Source organism: Sorex fumeus, unplaced genomic scaffold (assembly GCF_029834395.1).
Source record: "Sorex fumeus unplaced genomic scaffold, SorFum_2.1 ptg000008l, whole genome shotgun sequence".
In the NCBI taxonomy this organism is placed as follows: domain Eukaryota; kingdom Metazoa; phylum Chordata; class Mammalia; order Eulipotyphla; family Soricidae; genus Sorex; species Sorex fumeus.
This window is the reverse complement of record NW_026606065.1, coordinates 9,462,890-9,485,075: the sequence shown is the minus strand read 5'-3', so window position 1 is coordinate 9,485,075 and position 22,186 is coordinate 9,462,890. Positions and strand designations below refer to the sequence as shown.

At 37.9% G+C, this 22,186-nt stretch overlaps 1 protein-coding gene across 3 annotated transcripts in view; it reads right to left on the bottom strand.

The window, feature by feature from the left end:
• Positions 1-3,984: 3,984 nt before the first annotated feature.
• FILIP1 (filamin A interacting protein 1) overlaps positions 3,985-22,186 on the bottom strand; it is a 209,354-nt gene continuing 191,152 nt past the window's right edge. For 2 of the 3 annotated variants that reach the window (XM_056109777.1, XM_056109779.1), the window contains one exon: positions 19,749-21,563. In XM_056109777.1, the coding sequence (XP_055965752.1) occupies positions 21,357-21,563 (207 nt within the window). In that variant the 3' untranslated portion in view covers positions 19,749-21,356. Of the gene's footprint in view, positions 4,855-19,748; positions 21,564-22,186 lie in introns of those variants that run through there. The other variant, XM_056109778.1, reaches the window with a different exon arrangement.

Below are 22,186 nucleotides of genomic sequence, written 5' to 3'. Positions count from 1 at the left end.
GGGAACAATCCCTGAGCATTGCTGAGTATGATCCCTCCCCGCCAAAAAATAAATAACATTTTTTTAAAAATCTGAAATGCAGAAGTTAAAACCTATTTTAAATGAAAGATTGAACACTCATTTTTAATGATTTTAATTTTATGACTTATATTTCAGCTCAAAAAAAGAAGAATATTTACAATGTTTCCATATTACAATTGCTGTTTTACTCACTCTAGTGAGATTTTGATAAGCACTTAAGTTTGGAAATAACAGAGAATGCCTTGATTGATTAAGTAATCTCAATAGTCTATGAGGAATGAAAGCAGAATATTGCCTTTATATAAAGTATATATGTGTCCTTTATATAAAGTAGATATGTGTATGTATTCATAATTTACTTGCTGTAGTGAAAATTCTTTTCACTACAAAGGAGAGAAAATTGAGAATGATGTGAAAACAAAATATAACTTCAAAATTTTCTACTCTTAATTTTGAAAAACCATTGAACCTGTAAAACCTCTAAGAAAATCTGGTCAGATTATATACTTCATATTGGTGAAAGTAACATCTGATATTTAAGAAATAAAATGCAGATTAGAGACAAGTCTGCATTATTAAAATAGCAAAATCTCTGAATGGTAAGGTAAAATTACTGGAAAACATTTAAAAAGAAAAGTCAGCAACAACAACAACAAAACACTCAGAGAATAAATGTAGCATGTCATGGTACCTATTAACATTTTATCCAAATATATGAACCCAAGGGCCGGAGCGATAGCATAGCGGGTAGTGCGTTTGTCTTGCACACGGCCGACCTTGGTTCAATTCCTCCGTCCCTCTAGGAAAGCCCAGCAAGCTACCGAGAGTATTCCACCCGCATGGCAAAACCTGGCAAGCTCCCCCGTGATGTATTGGATATGCCAAAAACAGTAACAGCAAGTCTCACAATGGAGATGTTACTTATGCCTGCTCGAGCAAATCGATGAATAACAGGATGACAGTGCTACAGTGCTATATGACCCCAAAGTATCTTCTTCAGTAATCAAGTAACTATCATTGAGTTATGGCATAAATGTTGAAAATTTAAGAAAATAAAATATTAGTGGTCACTAAGCAAAAATAAATTCATGAAGGGGCTGGAGAGATAGCACAATGGTTAGGACGTTTGCCTTGCATGCAGCTGACCCAGGTTCGATTCCCAGCATCCCATCTGGTTCCCTGAGCACCGCCAGGAGTGATTTCTGAGTGCAGAGCCAGGAGGAACCCCTGTGCATCGCCGGGTGTGACCCAAAAGGCAAAAAAAAAAAAAAAATTTCATGAAACTCTCCTAATTTTTATGAATTTATTGCAATTTGTTTTCTTTTTTTTTTTTTGTCTTGTAGTTACTATTTGTGTTAAACATGTAGCACTGGAAGTCCAAAGGAGAATAACTGTGTATATTTTAACTTACATCTTATACTTTGGTTATTTTTGGAATCATTGCTCATTATGTTCATAACATGTCATGCTCTCGTCCTTATTTTTTTATATCCAACAAAATTCGATCAGCATAAAGAAAAGACAAATATATTACACTGTCTAATGCACCATTTATTGCTGTCATTAATTTTCATAAGCTGTGAATTATTCAATTTCATTGGTGTCTTTGTTAATACTTAAACAATTCTGCACCATGATTTTTTGACGGTTGTCCTAATTATTCATGTCCTATGAAATTTGGAATATTTATTCTACCCACTATCTTTACCAAACTCTAATATTGTGTGAAATACTTGAAAAAAAATCTGCAGACAATAATCCTCAAAATATATTCTACAGTGATAGAGCAGAGGCTTTGCATTTGGGTTCTATCTTTGTCAACACCTGAAAAAATTTTTTAAATAAAATAAAGTTGAATTTAAAAAAGAATACTCGTTAACAAAGAAAGGGTAAAATAATGGATTAGTTCATACTTAATTCCATTCAAAACTGTTTCTTATTCAGTATGAATGCAGATTTACTTACAATAAAAGATAAAAATTATGTGAGCCTAAGATGTGCCAGGATTGTTTCACTTTTAATGATTTATTTTTTTTACCGAGTCACCATCATTTACAAAAGATATTTATAGTTGAGAGTCAGGTATACAATATTTAAACACTAGTCCCACCACCAGTGTCAACTTCCTTCCACCTCAGGCACATTTTAATTTTGGCTTTTGTTGTTGGGTCACCTGCTTTTAGTTTTGTTAGTTCTATGGTTCAAATACATAGTTAAATAACAGGGTGGTACTAGAATTGGTTTTGGAGCTATTATTTTTTTTATTAAACATAGATAATGGGACAACTGCGATGTTTATTCATCAGGAAAGGATATAAGTAATCTGTATTTTAAATATTTTTGGTCATTTTTTAGTAATTTACTTCAAAGCAATTAATTTTTGAATAATTATACCTACCTATCACTCAGATTCCGTTGGGTTTAAACATAATCTGGGCAGGAAAAAAAGCTCAGCTAAATGACTGCACCGTCATCCTCAATACACATTGCAGGTACGAAATTTCATTATAAAATCAGGAGATCCAGATCCAGATCCAAATATACAGAAATTACTTCTCTTTGTTGCTGTTTTTTGTGTGTGTGTGTATTTTGGGGTCACAACCAGAAATGCTCAGGGGTTACTCCTGGCTCTGTTCTGAGGAATTGCTCCTGGCAGTGTTCAGAGGAACAGACAGGGTGCCAGGAATTGAACCTGGGTCACCTTCATGCAAGGCAAATGCCCTTCCCCCTATTACTACCGCTCTAACCCTACTTCTCATTTTTTAATGTTAAATTGAAAAGCAACCAAAGTCTTATCTGCTAGTCTTTTCGCTATGAGTGTAATAAAATTCCCACAGGTGACAAAACGCTATTTGCTTCAAATTTTAATCTGTGACCTATCAATATTATTTCCTATTTAAAGTATAAATATTGGCAATTAAAACTTAACTAGGAGCCAGAAACTGTCAAAACAGTTATGTTGGTTTGGTGGTTGTTCTTTTTTATTTATTTATTTTTATTTTTTAGTTATACCTGGTGGTGCTGCTTGCAAGGGGAGTTGCTACTCCTGTCTCCTTGCTAGAGAACACTCAAACTGGTGCTCTTGGGACCATGTGATGCAAGAATTGAACCTGGGTCTCTAGCATGCAAGCATGTCTGCCAGCCCTACAATTATGAATAGACCCTTTCTCATAGGAAATGTCACTTATAATTCAGCAGATGATTTTTTAAAACCGTAACAATTTTTAAAATAGTCACACGTATACACTCTAATTTTCTTAACCAATAATCAATAGCCCTGCAGATTTTGAGATGCGTTCACATTCATTTGAGCTGAGACAAGCCTACTGTATGCAACATTTCTTTCAGAAATTTCAAACCAGCTTTACATGTTTTATAATTTTATATTCTCTACTGATTATTGTTAGCAAATGCTAATCACACAAGGTATACATTAATATTCATCTGCCCTATTACCTAAAAATATCTAGCATCAATGTTTCAATTCCACAGTCTGGAGACGTTCTTCTATAGTTTCACAAACCTGAAAATATGGGCCAGCAATATAACTGTGTGGTTTGAGTCATTCTTATACTACAAAAGCATTATTCATTTTTAGCAAAATTACAGGATATGTAATTTCTGCATTCAGAAACCAATATGCCAACCTTCATTTACCTAAAATTATATCCAAAAATCTTATTGAAAATATGTCCACATTAACAATGTTTTTTAAACAAAGTATGTTATTAGGGTTTTAAGGAGAATTTTGACTCATATTTTGTTTCATTTAAATCTTAATTCAACAGCAGCTTTGACACTGGGATTTGAATAATGTAGGTTCTGTTTTTTATCTATAAAGAAAATAATTTTTCATTGTATATGCTGTTATGAAAATCTGTCCAAATTCTACCAAGAAAAAAATTACAAATTTTTCATGCCATTAAAAAATTTTAAATGCTGATATTGGCTGGGTTTTTATTTTCAGGATCTCATTTGGCTATATTATGAGAAATATCTTGATATAACAGTCTCTATTACAAGTCTTGTACATATAAGTAAATAATGCAAACAAAGTTGAACTGTCAGTCAAAGCAGTTTCAATAATCCAGATTGGTTAAATCATATAACTTAAAATTTTTTTCCACATGAAAAGCAATTAACTTGGGCTTTGTTGGCACAGAATAGCAGAAAAACAATTTTTAAAGCTGGCTTTAAATATTTAAAATTAAGCTTTAAATTGTTATTTTTGAACCAGGATCAGAACCATAACACTGTACAAGCAAAAATGAAACCTCTGAAAATCTATTGCTTCTGTTTTACCTCTTGAATTTACCCCAAGATATACATAGACAGTTATACTTCACTTTCTTTAGAAATAACAAATTGGTAAGAAAAATTATATGGTACAGTTTTGAGTGCACCGATGGCATTATTCTGGAGAGCTGTGTATTCCACAGATATATGTGCCATAGACTATGAAAACAGAAACTTTTAGGGAAAAGATCACATTAAAAAAAGTATTATAAAAATAAATTACACACCATATGGCATGAACCTGAACATTTTGCGAAAGGAAGAGAAATTTATTTTGACACAAAGATTGAATTACACTTGCTACTTATCAGTAATACCATTTGTAGCTTTTACAGTATATCCTCAAAAAAGACACATTCACTGGAAGTAGAACATTTTCCAGTAGTGATCAGTAGCATGGAAGACTTTTGTGATGATGGAGGACTGTAGAAATACTATCCATTCAACAGGGATTCAGAGGAACCACACACAACCAGTATGTGCTTGGGTTACCATTTCATCGGGAGCTCATGCGTAACTGGTGAATGATGACGCTTTCTATAAAGAGAAGAAAGACGGTATTTTCAATAAAACTGAAACTCAAAGCAGTTAATGTGAGGCTCACTACCACATCACTCACTTAAAGACCATAGAAATTAAACCGCAAAACAAATAAAAACAGTACATGAGCTCACTGGCATCGCCTCAAGTTCTTTTCTATACTTCATTAACTTCTTTATATTGATTGCTATATGCTATACCATTAGAATTCTTTGAGTCTTTTTTTTTTCTTTTTGGGTCACACCTGGCGATGCACAGGGGTTACTCCTGGCTCTGCACTCAGGAGTTACTCCTGGCGGTGCTCAGGGGACCATATGGGATGCTGGGAATCGAACCCGGGTCGGCCGCGTGCAAGGCAAACGCCCTACCCGCTGTGCTATCTCTCCAGTCCCAGAATTCTTCGAGTCTTTTATAAACTATGTTAATAGTCTAACAATATTAGATTGTTTCTGCCTAAGAAAGGACTGAATAAAGACGCACTGATAAATCTGCGCAAGCTACACAAGGGAAACTAGCCAATTTCCTACAATTAAAATTACTTTAATTCGATTAGAAACCAGGGTTGCAACAATGGTTCAAAGGGCTGCCACACCTGCTTTGCATGCAGGAACCCTGGTTCCGCCCTCATCCATTCCTGGTCTCCTGAGTACCACCAGTAGCAGTTCCCAGGCAACTTGCTAGGATTAACCCTTGAGAATCACCAGGTATGACCCTCACCCCCCTGAATAAATGGAAATTATTTCCTAGTTTTTCTCCAGAGACATTCCTCTTGTTCTGAGCCAAACTCACATAATTTAAATTTCTCTTTTTATGTGTGCTGATTTGAGTTTTAGTAAGAAAATATTATCTATTCCTAACAGGTTACTAACTACAGATGATTTCCTTTTTTTCTGGCTGCTTCCTTATCATTCTGCATATGCTTTCATTTGTTCTAAATTTATTCTTAGCAAAGTAAATTTAAAAGTATATTGAGATAGTAATTATATTACCAACCATACTGTATGCGTGTCATAATTATATATTTTGATTTATACCTTCAAGAATATATCTTTTGGGACTGGAGTGATAGCAGAGAGGGTAGGGCGTTTGCCTCGCATGTGGCCGACCCAGGTTCGATTTCCAGCATCCAATATGGTTCCCCCGAGCACCTCCAGGAGTAATTCCTTAGTGCATGAGCCAGGAGTAAGCCCTGTGCATTGCTGGGTGTGACCCAAAAGGCAAAAAAAGAAAAAAATATACATCTTTTTGTTTTTTGTGTTTGGGCCATATCACAACACCAGGTGGTGCTCAAAGTTTACTTCTCGCTCTGTGGTCTGATGGAGATGCTTACTTAGGGAACATATCAAATGGTGGGGGTCGAAATTTGGTCAGCCATGTGCAAGGCAAGTACATTTCCTGCTGTAACATCTCTCCAGACACTATACCTTTTTATTTCTTTATTCTACTTTTCCAGGACTGAGGCTGTGCACTATGTTCATCACTATACTAGACTTGAAAATGCACTGGTAAGCAAAGGGTAATAGAATTTTATCATTGTTGATATGACATAGAGCATGATATAGCACATGAGATTATATAGAGCAGAAAAAAAGAATTAGCCAGGTCCCAGCTAGTTTCTGTGCCTAAACATTATAAAACCTCCTTGTTACCCTAAGAAAATAGAAGTATAGAAACTCTCATAGTTTATTGATAGCATGAGATTTCCACTTAGTTTAGATGGCCACTTGTATTAGAAATACTATTTAAATTCACTTTATTTAGGAAATGAACGTCTAAGTAAACGTGTATTAAAGCACATTTTGTCATAGACCTTCAGGTTTGTGGTAATTACTGTTTTTTAAATTTGGTTTCATTACTTTATTTTGTACTGACCACTAGGTGGCGATATTTCCATTCCTTCTCCCCAATTGTTTGAACGGATTTGGGGATAAAACAAATAATATGTATTTGTTTTATATACTTAATAATATTTAGCTATGACGGCTTTGTAAAGTTTTAAAGACTTACATAAGATTTTCCATCATATGCCCTTAAAAGTTATTATCTCACGGACTAAGGTACGTAGCTCAGTAAATGGAAGAATATATAACTTTCATGTCTAAGGTCCTAGGTGTGATCCCCCCGTACTAAAAAGTCAAAAAGAAAAACAATGTCTCATTTTTTTCTTCTTGGGAGAATATCATGTAGTTAAAAATTATAGCCTAAGATTAAAATGTTACTACCCACTTAACATTTAAAAACTAAAAATTTTAGTAGATTTCCAAAAGTAAAAACAAAACAAAAAATCTTTCTAAGGTTTCAAGGTCTCAAATCTTCTTAATAGAAGTAAAGTGTCTTTACCATGGTCCTATTTTAAGAAAGCATAAAAAATATTTTTAAATGAGTCAATTCCAGAGTTGTTTTATTGTAAGTATAATTCAGCATGTTTGGGCCTTCATTTTCTGAATGATAAATGAGGGTGTTAGAATTCATTCCGAAAATCTCTTTTGTGCTACCATTCTCTCCCTTTTTGTGTAAACCCTCTAAATTCCTAGAATTTCCTTAATCCTAGCATTTTGTAACCACCAGGATAATAATAGCTCTCAATTAGTCTTTGGTGAAAATACATACAGAAGAAAATCTATACACAGAAGAAACTGTCTTAATTGGATCATTATATTTTATTATATTTCAATTAGCAAACTGTAATCCATGCATGGCAATATATACAAGTGTTGCTAATCATATTATTTAAGAGAATGTCTTTGATGCCAAATAACAGTTTATGTAAATTCTATCTTAATAACAAAAATTGTGTTTAATATCTATGTCTGTAAACCTTAAGAGAACACAATGAAGCTCAAGTTACTTTCATTTGTATATAAAAAGTCATTGATTCATTTGTTTGCTTTTGGGGGGCCACATCAGTGGTACTGGGGGACTTGGGGGGCATGTGGTGTTGGAGAATAGAACCCAGGACTCCTGTAGGCAAAGCCGGTGCTCAGCCTATTCTGCTATCTTTCTGGTCTTCATCTTGATTGTTTGTTTATTTGTTTGTTTGAGGGCATCCCTGTTAGATAGGATCACTCAGCTTACACACATATATGGCCCCCAAAATGTTTTTTTTAAGTTATTAAATTTTCAAGTCATTCATATTACAGCAAAACTATTTGATGCATATAGAGCCTATGCCTGCCAGCACCTCTTCCTCTCCCTGCTCCAAATCAATACTTGGGGTCAGATGGTTCCAGGAATTGAACTGGGGATCAGGCTTCGCTAGGCAAGCGTTTAACCCCTCTGCTTTCTTTCCAAGCTTCTGTGTTTTCTCAAAAGACAAAATTGACAAGTTTCCTTCTGAGTTTTTAAAATTTAGTACAATAAAATACTATAAATTTTATTAATGTTACAAAATCAGTACGTGAATTTTTTTCATCTTCGATTCTATTTTCTTCTCATCCCAGAATAAAATACTACAAGAATAAATGCATCCATTTTAAATCTCTAAAAAGTGAGGCCAGTAAAATCAGACATATCTCTACAATAATTTTTCTCTTTTACAAATAACATTATTCTGACATTAGTATTTTGTAGAGAATTTAATAGGAAAATTGAAACTAAAAGCCATTATTAGTTACTACCTCTATCAACAAACTTAACTAGTTAAAGGACTTAAGTTTAAGGCCCTTTGATATGTAGACAACTATTAACAACTTCCCATTTTTCATTTTTTACAGTAACAACAAGTCTCACGATGGAGACGTTACTGGGCCCGCTTGAGCAAATCGATGAACAACAGGACGACCATGATCCGTGATCAGAAGAAGAAACAACCCCTAAGTCTTAAACAATATGTACCATATAGAAACATTGGATTATTTATATTTGGTGGGTGTTGGGGTCACATCCAAGCTTGTGGAAGCTTGAAGCTTTCCTGGCTCTGTACCAGGGAGTGCTCAGTGCTCTGGAGACCATGAGGTGCTGGGGATTAAACTGTGGGCACCTGGATGCAAGACAAGCATCTTAACTCCTGTACTATTTCTCAGCCCCAGATATTTATATATTTTCAGTGTTTGGTAAGCATTATTAGTTTACCAAAATGAATTACGTTTCTCTTTATATTGTTTCTCTCAAGTTACTTCAGGTAACACATCACACGTCACTGTGTTATTATGAAATGATGTCGTTTATTCTTGCTCCTTATCACACTAGCTAATGTCCATGAAAATGTTGCCCAACATACTCTCAAAATGACACTTGATTCCTGACCTTACTAATTTTTCTTTATTCCCAGGTGGTATCCCAAAACTATTGGCCAGTCAGATGACTTGAGATTCAAAGTTGTATAAAAGGAGTTTGGGGGGTGACTCTTAAATTGTAGAGTGGGTCAACCTGCAGGGAAAAGTTGAGTTCTCATTCCTCCCAGGAGGCCTCCTTGGCTATGAAGCAGGAAAGATGTACTCCTTAGAAAGCCAGAGCTGTCCTCTTGAGTAATGCATGTGTTTATGCCCTGCCAAACTCTCTGCAAGGAACATTGAGCTCTGAATTTTAAAAATCTCCTTTGCAAAATGAGAACAGATCACTTTTTCCACCCCCTTACCTCCTTGCCCTGTGCCAGGATTAAAACCCAGGCTCTTAAGTATGCAAGGAATGAGCTCTACCACTAAATTATATCCCCAGTCTGGGAATAGGTTGCTTTTAAGGGTACCCTCTAAATTTTACACACCAAAGACAAACATAGCAAAAGTTTGATGTAAATTAAGATGGTGTAACCACAAAGGACTACTTCATTCGCAGGAAACAAGTTATAGAGAACCCTTTCTCTTGAATCTTGCCTCAATTTGGCTGTCTTTTGGTTGCATCCCATCCTCCAGGGTTACCTGCTCCCCAGGGGCTTAGCCTGGAGGACAAGACATCAGCTAAGAGCTGTACTGTTCTTCCTTTCCAATCCCTGGCTTTCAGTTTGTTGCCCATCATTAAATTATCCAACCACAAAAATGTCCTCCATTCTCTACACTACGTAGAAGTGAGTGCCTAGGTATTGCCTTTAAATTTCTTATTTTCATAAACTATTGTAGGGCTTAGTTGTGTTATTATCGCACTTAGAAATTAATCACAGTTATAATAAAACATCTGTTTTAAATAGGAAGTCCAATAAACTTCCTCTGGTGACTTGGACTTGTATTTCTTCTTTTGGATTCAGCTCAGCTAATTAAAATACTTCCGCTAATCAATTCTGTCATTTGCTTCAGGAAACTTTTGAACCAGATGATATAAACTCTCATGGGCTCTCTCAGCCACTAATCGTTTATTTGCTTCTTTCCAAAACATTTCCCACTTCATCACCAGCCCAAATCATTCCTTCCTCCCTTGACTGCGGGAATTTTCAATAACCCAAGTTATAACTGGCAACTTCTTTTTCAAGAAAGCTAGATCTCACAGAAGTTACTTTCCCCCAAATACAAGCAAGATGTAACTACTTCTCCAATATATAACATTAAGTATAAAGATAATTCAAAACTGTATTAATATTTGAGCAAATCAATCTAAGATTCTACCTTTTTGGACATAGATACAAAATACCAGTGTTGATTTAAGCCTATAACCAGTCACAGAATAAGTTGAAAAATAAATTGTGTGTAAATATAGAGAAGGACATTGTGCTTTTTTAAATTTTTATTTTTAGATATGAAAAGCAACAATCATGAAAGCACTCTTATGAAATGTTTTATACATTTTATTTGTCTCTATCTCAGAATCCTTTGTCAATAAATGCATGTTCTAATCTTATATTAATCTACATATTAGTTACCTGAAATAATTTTATCATGTGATATAATTATGTTCTAAAAGAAACTGAAGAACTGGCTTCAGTTACATAGGTAGACACTTTAGAGCCTTAGAAAATTTTCTAGTTTTTTTATTTTCATTTTAATGATAGAGATAATAATTTTACCAAAAGTGGCTGAGATTAGTACCAGGAATTTTGCTCCATGGCTTGGAGGCCAGTTACACATGCTAGGGGAAAAGGGAGCTTAGATAGAGAAGGGAGCACCAAATAAAGGGTGTTGGGAGGATCCTCCCAGGATGGGAGAAGCATGCTGAAAGTAGACTATAGACCAAACATGATTGCCACTCAATGCCTCTTTTGCAAACCACAACACCCAAAAAGAGAGAAAGAACAAAAGGGAATGCCCTGCCACAGAGACAGGGTGGGGCGGGGGAGGATGGGAGGGAGGGATACTGGGACCCGTGGTGGTGGAAAATGGGCACTGGTGGAGGGATGGGTACTCGATCATTGTATAACTGAAACCCAAGCACAAAAATTTGTAAGTCTTCAACTGTACCTCATGGTGTTTCACTAATAAAAATTTAAAAAATTTTATTGATCTCTGAAGACAGGTTCAGAAATTACTGTACTTAACTCGCAATTATGCCCATCACATATCCATAATTAGTGCAAGCAAAGATATAAAAGGCACTTTTAGCAGACAAGCAATTAATCATTAGTTCTTAGGGAAAGTATTACAGCAAAGTTGTTTGCTAAACTATCATGGAGTGTATCTTATGTAGCTATAAAGAGGAGTGCTAGAATTAGTAAAAACTATAGTGAAATACTAAGTCTTAAGTCAAACTAAGGTGATTTGCCAAAGGTTAAACAGCCTTATGTGGTTTCCTAATTTTCAGCGATAGCTCAGGTTTCCAATCGATTGTTCAAGAGCCGGCCTCCTCTGGATATTCACTTTGATGTCTAGCCTGTATCTAAATCTAGTTTACAAGGAAGAGTGTAGGAACTTTTAAAATTAAGCTTATTGCAACCTATGAAGAAAATCTTTAATAAACCTGAAAATCTTAACAAATATCCTGAGATGTTCTTTTTACTGAAGTACCCTTCATACTTCTCTAAGGAAGAGAGAGAAGGACGAGGACCAGAACCATCACAGTTCATTAAAATGTTTATGGCTCTTTACCTCCATGTTCTCATTCGTGATTTTCTGTTCCTGTCATTTCATTCCTACAGTTGGCATGACAACATGGAAAAGAAGCAAGAACATTTCTTTATTTCTCAACTTCAAACCACTCTTCAGCTTCAATTCTTAAACATTCAGCTTGTACGTCTCTAGTCAGGTCCTGAATAATGGTTCACCTTCTTAGAGACTTCAATGTCTTCATTTTGATTATTGGGGTGACATGACTGCAATGCTTTAGAAAAGAGATTATAAACGAAGACGAATAAGGCCACCAGAAGGAAAAGTAGGAGAAAGGGTGATCTGGGATGAAAGACGAGATGAGCAAATCAGGGGAGGACGACTGGTCACCCTGTAGGCTGTCTGTAAACCCGGAAAGCTGCAGTCCAGATAAGAGGCAGCCATGCTTCAGAGACTGGGTCTTACAGAGAGCCTCAAAACACAGGCCATAGAGTTAGTGCTTTATTCTTCAGGCCATGAGGAACCTCAGGAGGGTTTTGAAATAGAAAAATGATGTAAAAAGTTTGCACTTTGGAAAAGAAAATGGGAAACGATTGAGGGCTGTGAGACTACAGATAATGAGACCAGCTATGAGACTATCAAAGTAATTCAGTTGGAAAATGATTAAATCCTCAACTCAGGAAAAGGCCAGGGGAAATGGAGGCATGGGTTCAGCTGTTAGAGGTGTTTAGGGTTAGAGTACCAGAGACTCACTTCCATATGTCTACTTGATGGATGAAGGGAGCAAGATAATTCTAAACTATCAATCAGGTTTCTAATTTAAGGGAGTGGGTGGATCAGGCTGTCCCTGATGAGGGGGGAGAATAAAAATAAAATTGTGCACATTATAATATTTCAGTCTACCTGAGACCACAGATGTGACAGTGGTTCTTATGTAAAGTCTAGGTGTGCAGCAAACAGTACAAGTTAGTCTTGTTGATTACGCTCCAGGACATTCGTACAAAACAAAATCACCTAATGATGCTTTCTTTAGGGGTCAGAGAGAGTACAAGATACAAGTACAAGGTAATTGTACTTGGGGAGGGGAGTGCGGGGGTCTGGGCCCGGGTTGGGCCATGCTGATGGCAGGCTGCCTGGTGATTCATCCGGCGTCTGGAGAGGACCGTGGATGCAAAGCCATCGAGGGCAACACTCATCAATACGTGCCACCCCGCCCCTTTATCGAAGGAGCTGGATGGAGGTGGGAGCTCTCCAGGTAAGGGTCCCCAACCTTCCAAGGAATAAGCGGTAATGGACGTTCCTCGCCCAGACTTGACCCCAGTTTCATTCCCAACACTACACATGGTCCCCCAAGCACTGTCAGGTTCAGCTGTTAGAGGTCTGGGGGGTTAGTGGGGTTAGAGTGCAGAATCAGAAGCCCCAGATGTTGCTGCATATGACTCTAAACCCCATTTTTCAGGAATTAGTTTCTCAGAACATATCTCCATTATTAAGTAACACTTGGCAACAATTAGAGAAGAGGCTCTGGAGAGGAATCAAGAAGGTGTTGAAGGATCACTTTTAGACAAATTGAGTTGTAGATATACAATATGAAATTGTATATGGCTGGATATATATACCAAATTTATGTATATGGTTTGGTAGTCATTAGCATATGGGGCTGGAGCAATAGCACAGCGGTAGGGCGTTTGCCTTGCAAGCAGCCAACATGGCCGACCCGAGTTCGATTTCTCCGCCCCTCTTGGAGGGCCTGGCAAGCTACCGAGAGTATCTCGCCCGCACGGCAGAGCCTGGCAAGCTCCCTGTGACGTATTCAATATGCCAAACACAGTAACAACAAGTCTCATGACAGAGATGTTACTGGGTCCGCTCGAGCAAATCGATAAATAACGGGAGGTCAGTGTCAGTGTCAGTGTAGCATATGGGTAACTTAAAATCATAAAATCAAGTAAAATAATCAGCATGGCTTGTAGGAAAATGGCCTTTGATAGAGGCGTGAAAACAACCATATTTTTTTGGTGGCATAAAATAAGAAGGCAGAGATGGAAGCCAAGTGGGACAGTCTTAGAGGTCAAAGGAAAACCTAAGGACATTAGTTGTCTTACATGCTGAGGGCTAAGAACACAACTTCACTCTATTACGTTTTAAAAAGACTGACATAAGATGCTCTGGGCCCAGGCAAAGAATGGGTAGTATAGAGTGAATGTAGGGAGTGAAAAAGCTTGTGTACTGAACTGTGAGTCTCCATCACCTCTCCTGATCCATTCCCAGAACGCAGGTCAATGGCTTCTGGCAAATTACTAAAGGAGAAATGACTAAAAGATAGATAGATAGATAGATAGATAGATAGATAGATAGATAGATAGATAGAACAGAACACACACACAAAAAAAGAAGATAAATCCAGGAAACAAAAGATTCATCATATGCAAAAGGATACCAGAACACAGTTGTGGGACATGGTACCAGAAGAATCAACTCATAGTCGAGAAACAATTTTATAATTCTTTCCAGGGAACAAAACAGGAATAAGAAGGGTTGGGTCAAGAAAAACTACTGACATTGAGTTTTAGCGTTCACTGATATTTAACTTTGCATATAAATTACTTTATAGAAATAAAGGCCTTCTGCACCTAGATCCCCCATTTTCCAGTGGCTTGGCAGTCACACCCACAAACTGCCCCCAGCATCATGTAATCTCATTAACAGCCAAGATCCAGAGACTATAAAACAAAGCTCCCTGAAGAGAGAGTGATGCAGAATCTCCTGCCCCCGTGCCAGACTGTCTCCACCAGGGCCCCTAGGAGGGGGCAGGTTGAGTTTCCCTCCCCGCCCCAAGCAGAACCCCAGCAGCCTAAATCCTCCAGAACCCAGCTACAGCCACGCTCAAGGCCACTCTCCACACACTCAGATGAGTTTTATGCATGAAGGAACTGGCAGAGGAACCCAGGTATGTGGGACCTGTGGCTGAAATCTCCAAGCCTGCTCAGATCGGGACTGGGCCTCCTTCACGTGGATCCCCGATCTTCCACTAGCTAGGTAGTTACAACCACAAACTTCCCCTGGCGCCATGCAATCCCATCAATGGCTAAGATCCAGAGACTATAAAACAAAGCTCCCAGAAGCACGTGGCCGCATTTGTAGCCACATGACTTCTTATAGTCTAGCCCACTGATGCACCTAAAGTAGCAGACATGTGTTTGGTTTAAACATAGTTGCTTGTATTCTCTTACATATATTCTCCGTCCCTCTCGGAGAGACAAACAAGCTACCAAGAGTATCCTGCCCGCATGACAGAGCCTGGCAAGCTCCTTGTGGCATATTTGATATGCCAAAAGCAGTAACAGTAATGGGACTCATTCCCCTGATCCCGAGAGAGCCTCCAATACAGCACCATTGAGAAAGATGAGTAAGGAGAGGCTGCTAAAATTTCAGGTCTGGGACGAATGGAGATGTTACTGGCACCTGCTCGAGCAAATTGATGAACAACAGGATGGCAGTGACACAGTGATACATTTTGGGGCATGACTTCATTTTCCTCTTCCCACACTATACTTAAAACTATTTCTTCATTTATTTCTTAAAGACATTCATTCAAGCAAGGGATCTGGTGATACCTTATTCTTGATAAATACCCTCAAATCTTCAGAAGTCTCAATTGCAATTTGTCAATCATTGCTCATTGAGAATATTCTGAAAATATCAGCTGAAACAGAACAAATATCTAGAACTCTTATGTAACAAGAAGTAAAAGAAAGCCAGATTGCAAAAGAAGTACAGCTACTATTTATTTGCAGATGATATGATAAAATATAAAGAAAATCCCACTCTATTAAAAGCCTTACAAAAATGAATATAGAAGTGATTGTTTATAAAATATATGTATACAAAAATCTATTGTTTTACTATATGAGAACAATGAATAAAAAAATTAAAAGAAGACAACCCCACTTATAACTGCATTCAAAATATTTAAATAAATTTAAGAAGGAAGGTAAACAACTTATACAATAACAAATGAACAACAACAACAAAAAAAAACACCCAGCAAAACTTAAAAGAGATGTGTCTTGGAGTTCATACCTCCCAAGTATAAGGCCCAGGGTTCAATTTATCGCACTGCAGAAACAAAAAAAAGTTAAAAAGGTATAGAATCAGAAATTGATGTGAAAAGTTATTGCACGTATGTGCAATAAGAAAAACTAGTAAAGTCAAATATCCATTTTACCAAAAGCAATACACAGATGTAATACAACCTCAATCCAAATTCAAATGGTATTTTTAAGGAAACAGTACAAAAAACTAGGATTTATAGGGAATCATAAAAAGAACCCTTCAATAACTAGGCAAATCCTGAGCAAGGAAAGAAAAATATAGATAGCATATTACCTGACTTCAAATTATACTACATGGCAATAGGAATGAAACTGTATGGGGGAGTTGGATAGATAGTATAGCAAGTAGAGCCCTTACCTTGAGCACAACCAACCCTGGTTTCATCTCTGGCACCACAGATGGTCCCTTGAGTCTCACCATGAATGATCCCTGAGTACAGAGCCTTAAGTAAGCCCTGAGGACCATTGGTATGACTGAAAAACCAAAACCAATCAACCAAAACTTATATGATGACTGGGGAGATAACTCAAATGGTAGGGTACATGCTGCATGTTTGAGACCCTGGGTTTGATCCCAGTCAGCACATGTCCCATGTCCCTCCCTCCCTATAGCATTACCAGGTGTGGCTCTTGTGGCCTTTGAGCGCCACCAGGCCACAATGAGTCCAAGTACCTCCAGGAGTGGCTCTTATTAAAAAGTAAATGTATGATGTTGAAATAAAAATTAGATTCACAGTTCAATAGAACTGAATTGAAAGCCCAGAAATAAAGCCACAGATTCATCAATATTAATTTATGACAAAGAATCCAGGACCATACCATGAAGAAAAGGAAGTCTCTTCAACAAATAGGGTTGGAAAACCGGATGTCACATGTAAGCGAACTTGACTATTCTAATCCCATCTACAAAAATAGCTTCAAAATGGATTTCCGCCAAGATATAAGACCCCAAACCATAAAGTACATAGAAGATGACATAGATTAAATGCTGTACAACATTAGCTTTAGAGATATCTTTGGGGACTCAGCTCCAGAGCAAGGAAAGTGAACATTAACAATTGTGATAACTGTAAATTGAAAAGTTTTTGCATAGCAAAAGAAAATATAGGGCCGGGAGGAAGAGCACAGTCTCTTAGAGCCCCTACATTATAAGCATAAGGTCATGAATTCAAATCCCTCGTGTGTCACATGTGGTAAATATGATCCAGGCAGCTCTACTCTTTGAGCCCAGCAGTCTAACAAAAAACTTGCAGCAGCACCACAACCAAGAGTGTGTAAACACTATGAGATCAGGTGCAACTCCTGGTGAGAAGTAAAAAGAGGTGGTAGTATTATAACCAGAAATTATCATCTCTGTTGAGCTTATGTGATGCTGGCAAGAACTTGAGTCATAACTGGGTGCTTCAAGAGTATTTGCCCTGACAGGCATATGTGCAAGCCCTACAAGTAAAGAAGTACCTTGATGATCACTGTGGCGGTATTTATAAGCATCACAGCCCAAGGAGTGAGCCCCAGTGAGCACTGCAGCTAAAATCAAATGTGCATGCAACTTCTCTCATTACAACCCAAGGAACAAAGGGAAGTTGGGGGTAATTGAAAAAGAGAATATAAAAGAGAATGAAAAACTCAATGGGAGAAGACAGTTGCATAGCATACACCCAACGAAGAATTATTTCAATGATCTGTAAGAGAATTTATATAGGTAATAACAAAAACATCTAATGTCCTGATCCAAAAACATGTGGCAGAAAATATGAATAGATGCTTCATATCACGGAAAGAACATATGTGGATAGAGGTACATGAAAATTCTCTGGTCATCAGGGAATTGCAAATCAGACCTCTAGAGAGAAACCACCTCACCCTCAGGAGAATGATTTCCATCAAAAGGATTGAGGATTGGAGGGTGTAGAGAAGCTAAACCCGTTCAGTGCTGCTTCGAGCCATGTATACTGGTGTCACCAATTTTACATAGTTTTGGGAACAGGACTGAGGCTACAAATCGAACTACCACACGCTTCTGGGTCACTATCAGAGAATATGAAAGCATTAACACAAAAAGTTAGACCACCTCAATGTTTATTGCAGCATTATTTACAATAGCAAAAAAATATGGAAGCAAACAAAGGTCTCATCAATAGATTTGCATAAAGAAAATATGATACAGTTACACAGTAGAATAAGTACTATTCAGCTAACGAAAGAAAAACGGAAATTTTCCATTACAGCAAAATGAAAGGCGCTCAAAGGGATTAAATGTAAAACAAAGTCAGAAGAAACACAAGCCAGGCCCGTGTGCAGCTCAGTGGTAGAGCAGATGCTCTGCACATCTGAGACCTGGTTTTGAACCGAAGCACCACAAACTAAACCAACGAATAAAACAGAGGGAAAAAGACAAGGACTGGAAGGTCTCACCCATATGGACAATATACAGAGATAAAATTGATGAACAGACAAAAGGAAATAAAATAAATAATAAGTTGTGCACATTGTCCACAGAACTCAGGTTACCTAGGAGGAAAAAAGTGGAGGATGTGGAGACAAGGAAAGGGGTATAAGAATAAGTGTGTTGCATTTTATTTGTCAATTTTTTTTAATGGAAGAAACTAAACAACCCTGTTTAAGCAGATGATCTACCCAGAGAAAATCGTTTTCAAGAAATGATCAATATCCGTAGGGTCAGGTCCCTTGCAGGAACTTTTGGGGTACCCTGCTGCTAAGTAACTGCCTTCTGAGTGTGCTGTGATGGTCACATAGTGAAAGTAGCTCTGAAGAGGAGAGCGACTCCTCCTTTGTGGCTCTGCAGGCGAATGCAGGTCCCCCAGTGAGTGTGGCGAGAGGGGGAAGAGGCGTCAAATGTACCCACCCTACCTAGGGGATTTCTAGGATGGGCTGGGACAGAGAAAAGACAAACCTCTTAATCCTATTCACTCTTAGAAAAGCACATTAAACTTCATCTTTAAGAGATTCTGCATTCACAAATGGAAGCTGCCTTCAAGGGCATTTAATCCTCTTCACCCCCACCCCATCTCCTCCTATCCCCAGGGGATTTCACTTCTAATAAGTTTAAAACAAAGCTAGCCGGTAAATGCAGAGATGGTTCTAAAATTTCAAAGTAAAACCGCCAGGGCGGTTGCTCTTCCTCATTTTTGATGTGAGTATGTGCTGTTCTGCCAAGTTTTCTTAATCGTTGTACTTTGTAGGTGGCCTTGTTCCAAGATCCAGATGTATAAACATCCTGGACATGTGCTGTTAAAGCTTTCAGAGCATCCATTGTGATTAGGTATGAACTTGCAGGCTGAACCCATGGTGTGAATATCAGGAGCAGGTAAAAACAAAGACTGCAGCACTAATAATAAGATTAGAAAATAAATCACCTTTGGCACCTTCCTATGCTTAAATAGTATGTTGTGGTACAGCACATTACTTTAAATGTGAGGGAAGTGGCACTGAATGTCACCGCCTCCCACCCTTTTTTGGTAAAGGATGTCCACTTTACAAATGGGAAAAAAATTTTCCTTTGTAAAAATAAGTTGTTATTCAAACTGTAAGATGTCTTTTTTTTTAGAAGCCAATTTTATTTATTTATTTATTTATTTATTTATTTTTTCTGGGGTCACACCCAGCAATGCTCAGGTGTTACTCCTGGCTTTGCACTCAGGAATTACTACTCCTGGCGGTGCTTGGGGGACCATATGGGATGCCAGGGATCGAACCCGGGTCGGCCACCTGCAAGGCAAACACCCTGCCCGCTGTGCTATCGCTCCAGCCCATCAAACTGTAGGTTGTCTTTGTATAAACGTGTTTAGATTCATTGCTCTTCAATTTTTTCCCCCAGTCTCTTCTACCTTGAAATCCTACTATGGCACATCTACTATAATCAGTATTTTTTTAAATACATATGCTGGGAACAGATGAGCCTTTCTGCAGCAGAGGTGTGATGGGAATGAATGTGAATAGTGTGGCCTCTACCACCATAATACAATTCAAGTCCAAGTTCAGATTCTCTTGAGGGATAGGAAATCTGGCAGGGAAAAAACTCAGAAAAGAGTACCATGATATATGATTACTTATGAGCTAAAAACTAAAGATACATCTTTAAAAAAAATAAGCTATGTTTCCCCAAATATCAAGAGTAGGTATTATCCAATAACTTTGGTACTCTCACAATTCAGAAATAAAATAATAATAACCTGTGACTTTAAAATTATTTTATTTTTATAAATTTGTCCAGTTACTAAAAATGTTCAAGAGTTGTTGCCTATGTGAGACCTACCTCGCATGCTAATTGTGGATCACTAGCCATCAGCAAATTTGTGATGATTTGACTAGCATGATATTCATGTCATTATGGTTAAATTTCCAACAAAGACACCTGGCACTTTGCATTCAGGTACTGTTTCATGCTTATTAGAACATGCTTAAAATAGACAAAAAATTACTTATTAAAAAAAAGCACAAGTAAAACTGACATAAAGAATTATCCACTGCACCACACACACATACACACATACACACACACCATGTACACACACATCCAAAATTATGAACTGGCTCAAGATTTGCAAGTAATGTACACACATAATTGAGGAAATTATATTTGAATTCAGTTAAGCTACGTATGATGTCATTCTTTCTTTTTGGCATGAATATATCAGAATATACTTTCTTCTATTTTCCGTTGATTGTAATATACATTGAGCTAGAAAGTATCATCTAGGAGTTCCAAGATTTAAATCAATTGCACACTTGAATAGAGCATGAGTCTGACATTAGTGGTTCTAAAATTATCACCTGTAAATCTAGGATTGTTTTGGAGATGTCCAAAACTTCTACAGTATACACAAACACACAAATAAGTAAAACTCTGTTTTTAAGATTTTATATTTTCTTTCCATTTTATTTCACATTCAAATGAGATCCTAAAATCATCTTAGAGGCGTTTCCTCCCCAAAACATCAGAAATCCAGGCCTGATAATAGCTAGGAAATATATTTTCCCAGCACATGAAGCAAATTCAGAATTCTATAGAGGCAAAAGACAATTATTAAGTTACTTCTGAGTATGTCACCGAATTTCGGAAAAGTTGATCATTGTGGAACCAGAGTACTGAATTTGACTTCCAATTAGTTAATATGGAAAGGATTTGATCCAACCCCACATCTTACTGATGACGACACTGAAGCTCAGATGGAATAACGGATGGGGTCTCTTTCTAGAAGCAAAACTGGGCCTTACAGCCAGACCCTGTCTCAGCCCAAGCACTCTCAGCAAAGCGCAGGCAAACAGTATTTTTTGCTGTTCGCTGGCATCAATACACATCACCAAAGAGAGAAGACACATAGCTCTCGGTTGATTATTTTATGAACAAGATGCTGGAATCTTAAATTAGTAGGTGCAAAGAGTTGGCACAAACAGGTGAAGGCTCTTTCCAGGGCAGCAGTAGCGTGGGCACAACATACCCCCTCGACCACCGCCCTCAGCCCTTCCCCCCTCCGAGAGACGGAGCGCTGCGGGCTGCAAATTTCTTCAGCTCTATTTTCATAGACTGAGTCTCAGCTCGAGGCTCGAGCTTGGTCAGATTTCCTGCTCCTGGGGCTGCCACTACTGGCTTTCCTGCTTTCATACCTTTTGACATAGGAATGCGGGTGGGTGCAGGCCGCTGGGATGACCCGTCTTGTCCTGACTGTAAAGAGAAAAAGAAGAACAAATGGATAAGGCGACATGAGAGACGATGGGTTGCCCCCAGATGTACCATTCAGCTGAACACTTGGCAGGACTCTTGCCCTGCAGGAGTGCCCACCAACCATCCCTCCCAAGGTAAAATTACAGCGAGTCTCCTGGAGTCAGTACCCATTTCCAGTGTTCGCCTCCCTTTCCTCTCTCCTGTATCATGTAAGTCTGACTTCCTTCATGCTCCTAACTTCTTTTACTGGGGTGAGCTCAACTCCTATTTTATAAAGTAAACAAAAGACCACTTTGGCATAAACTCAGGCAACTTGACTCCAACTCTCCCTTCGCTTAACTTTACTTCCTTTCTTTTTAATATTTTTTTGGTTTTTTTGGAGAAGTCACACAGAGGAAGTTTTGCATAGATGGTCACACACCCAGCTGTGTTCAGGGCTTACTATGGGTTTGCCACTGAGAAATCACTCCTGGCAGTGCTTGCGGGAACCATATGGGATGTCAGCAGGCATTGAACCGCAGCTGGTTGTGTGTGAGGAAGTGCCTTACCTGCTTTGCACAAAGCAGTTCTCCTTTTGCCTCCTCATGAGGTCAGACTTTTCTATTATTGTAGTTACTGACTGC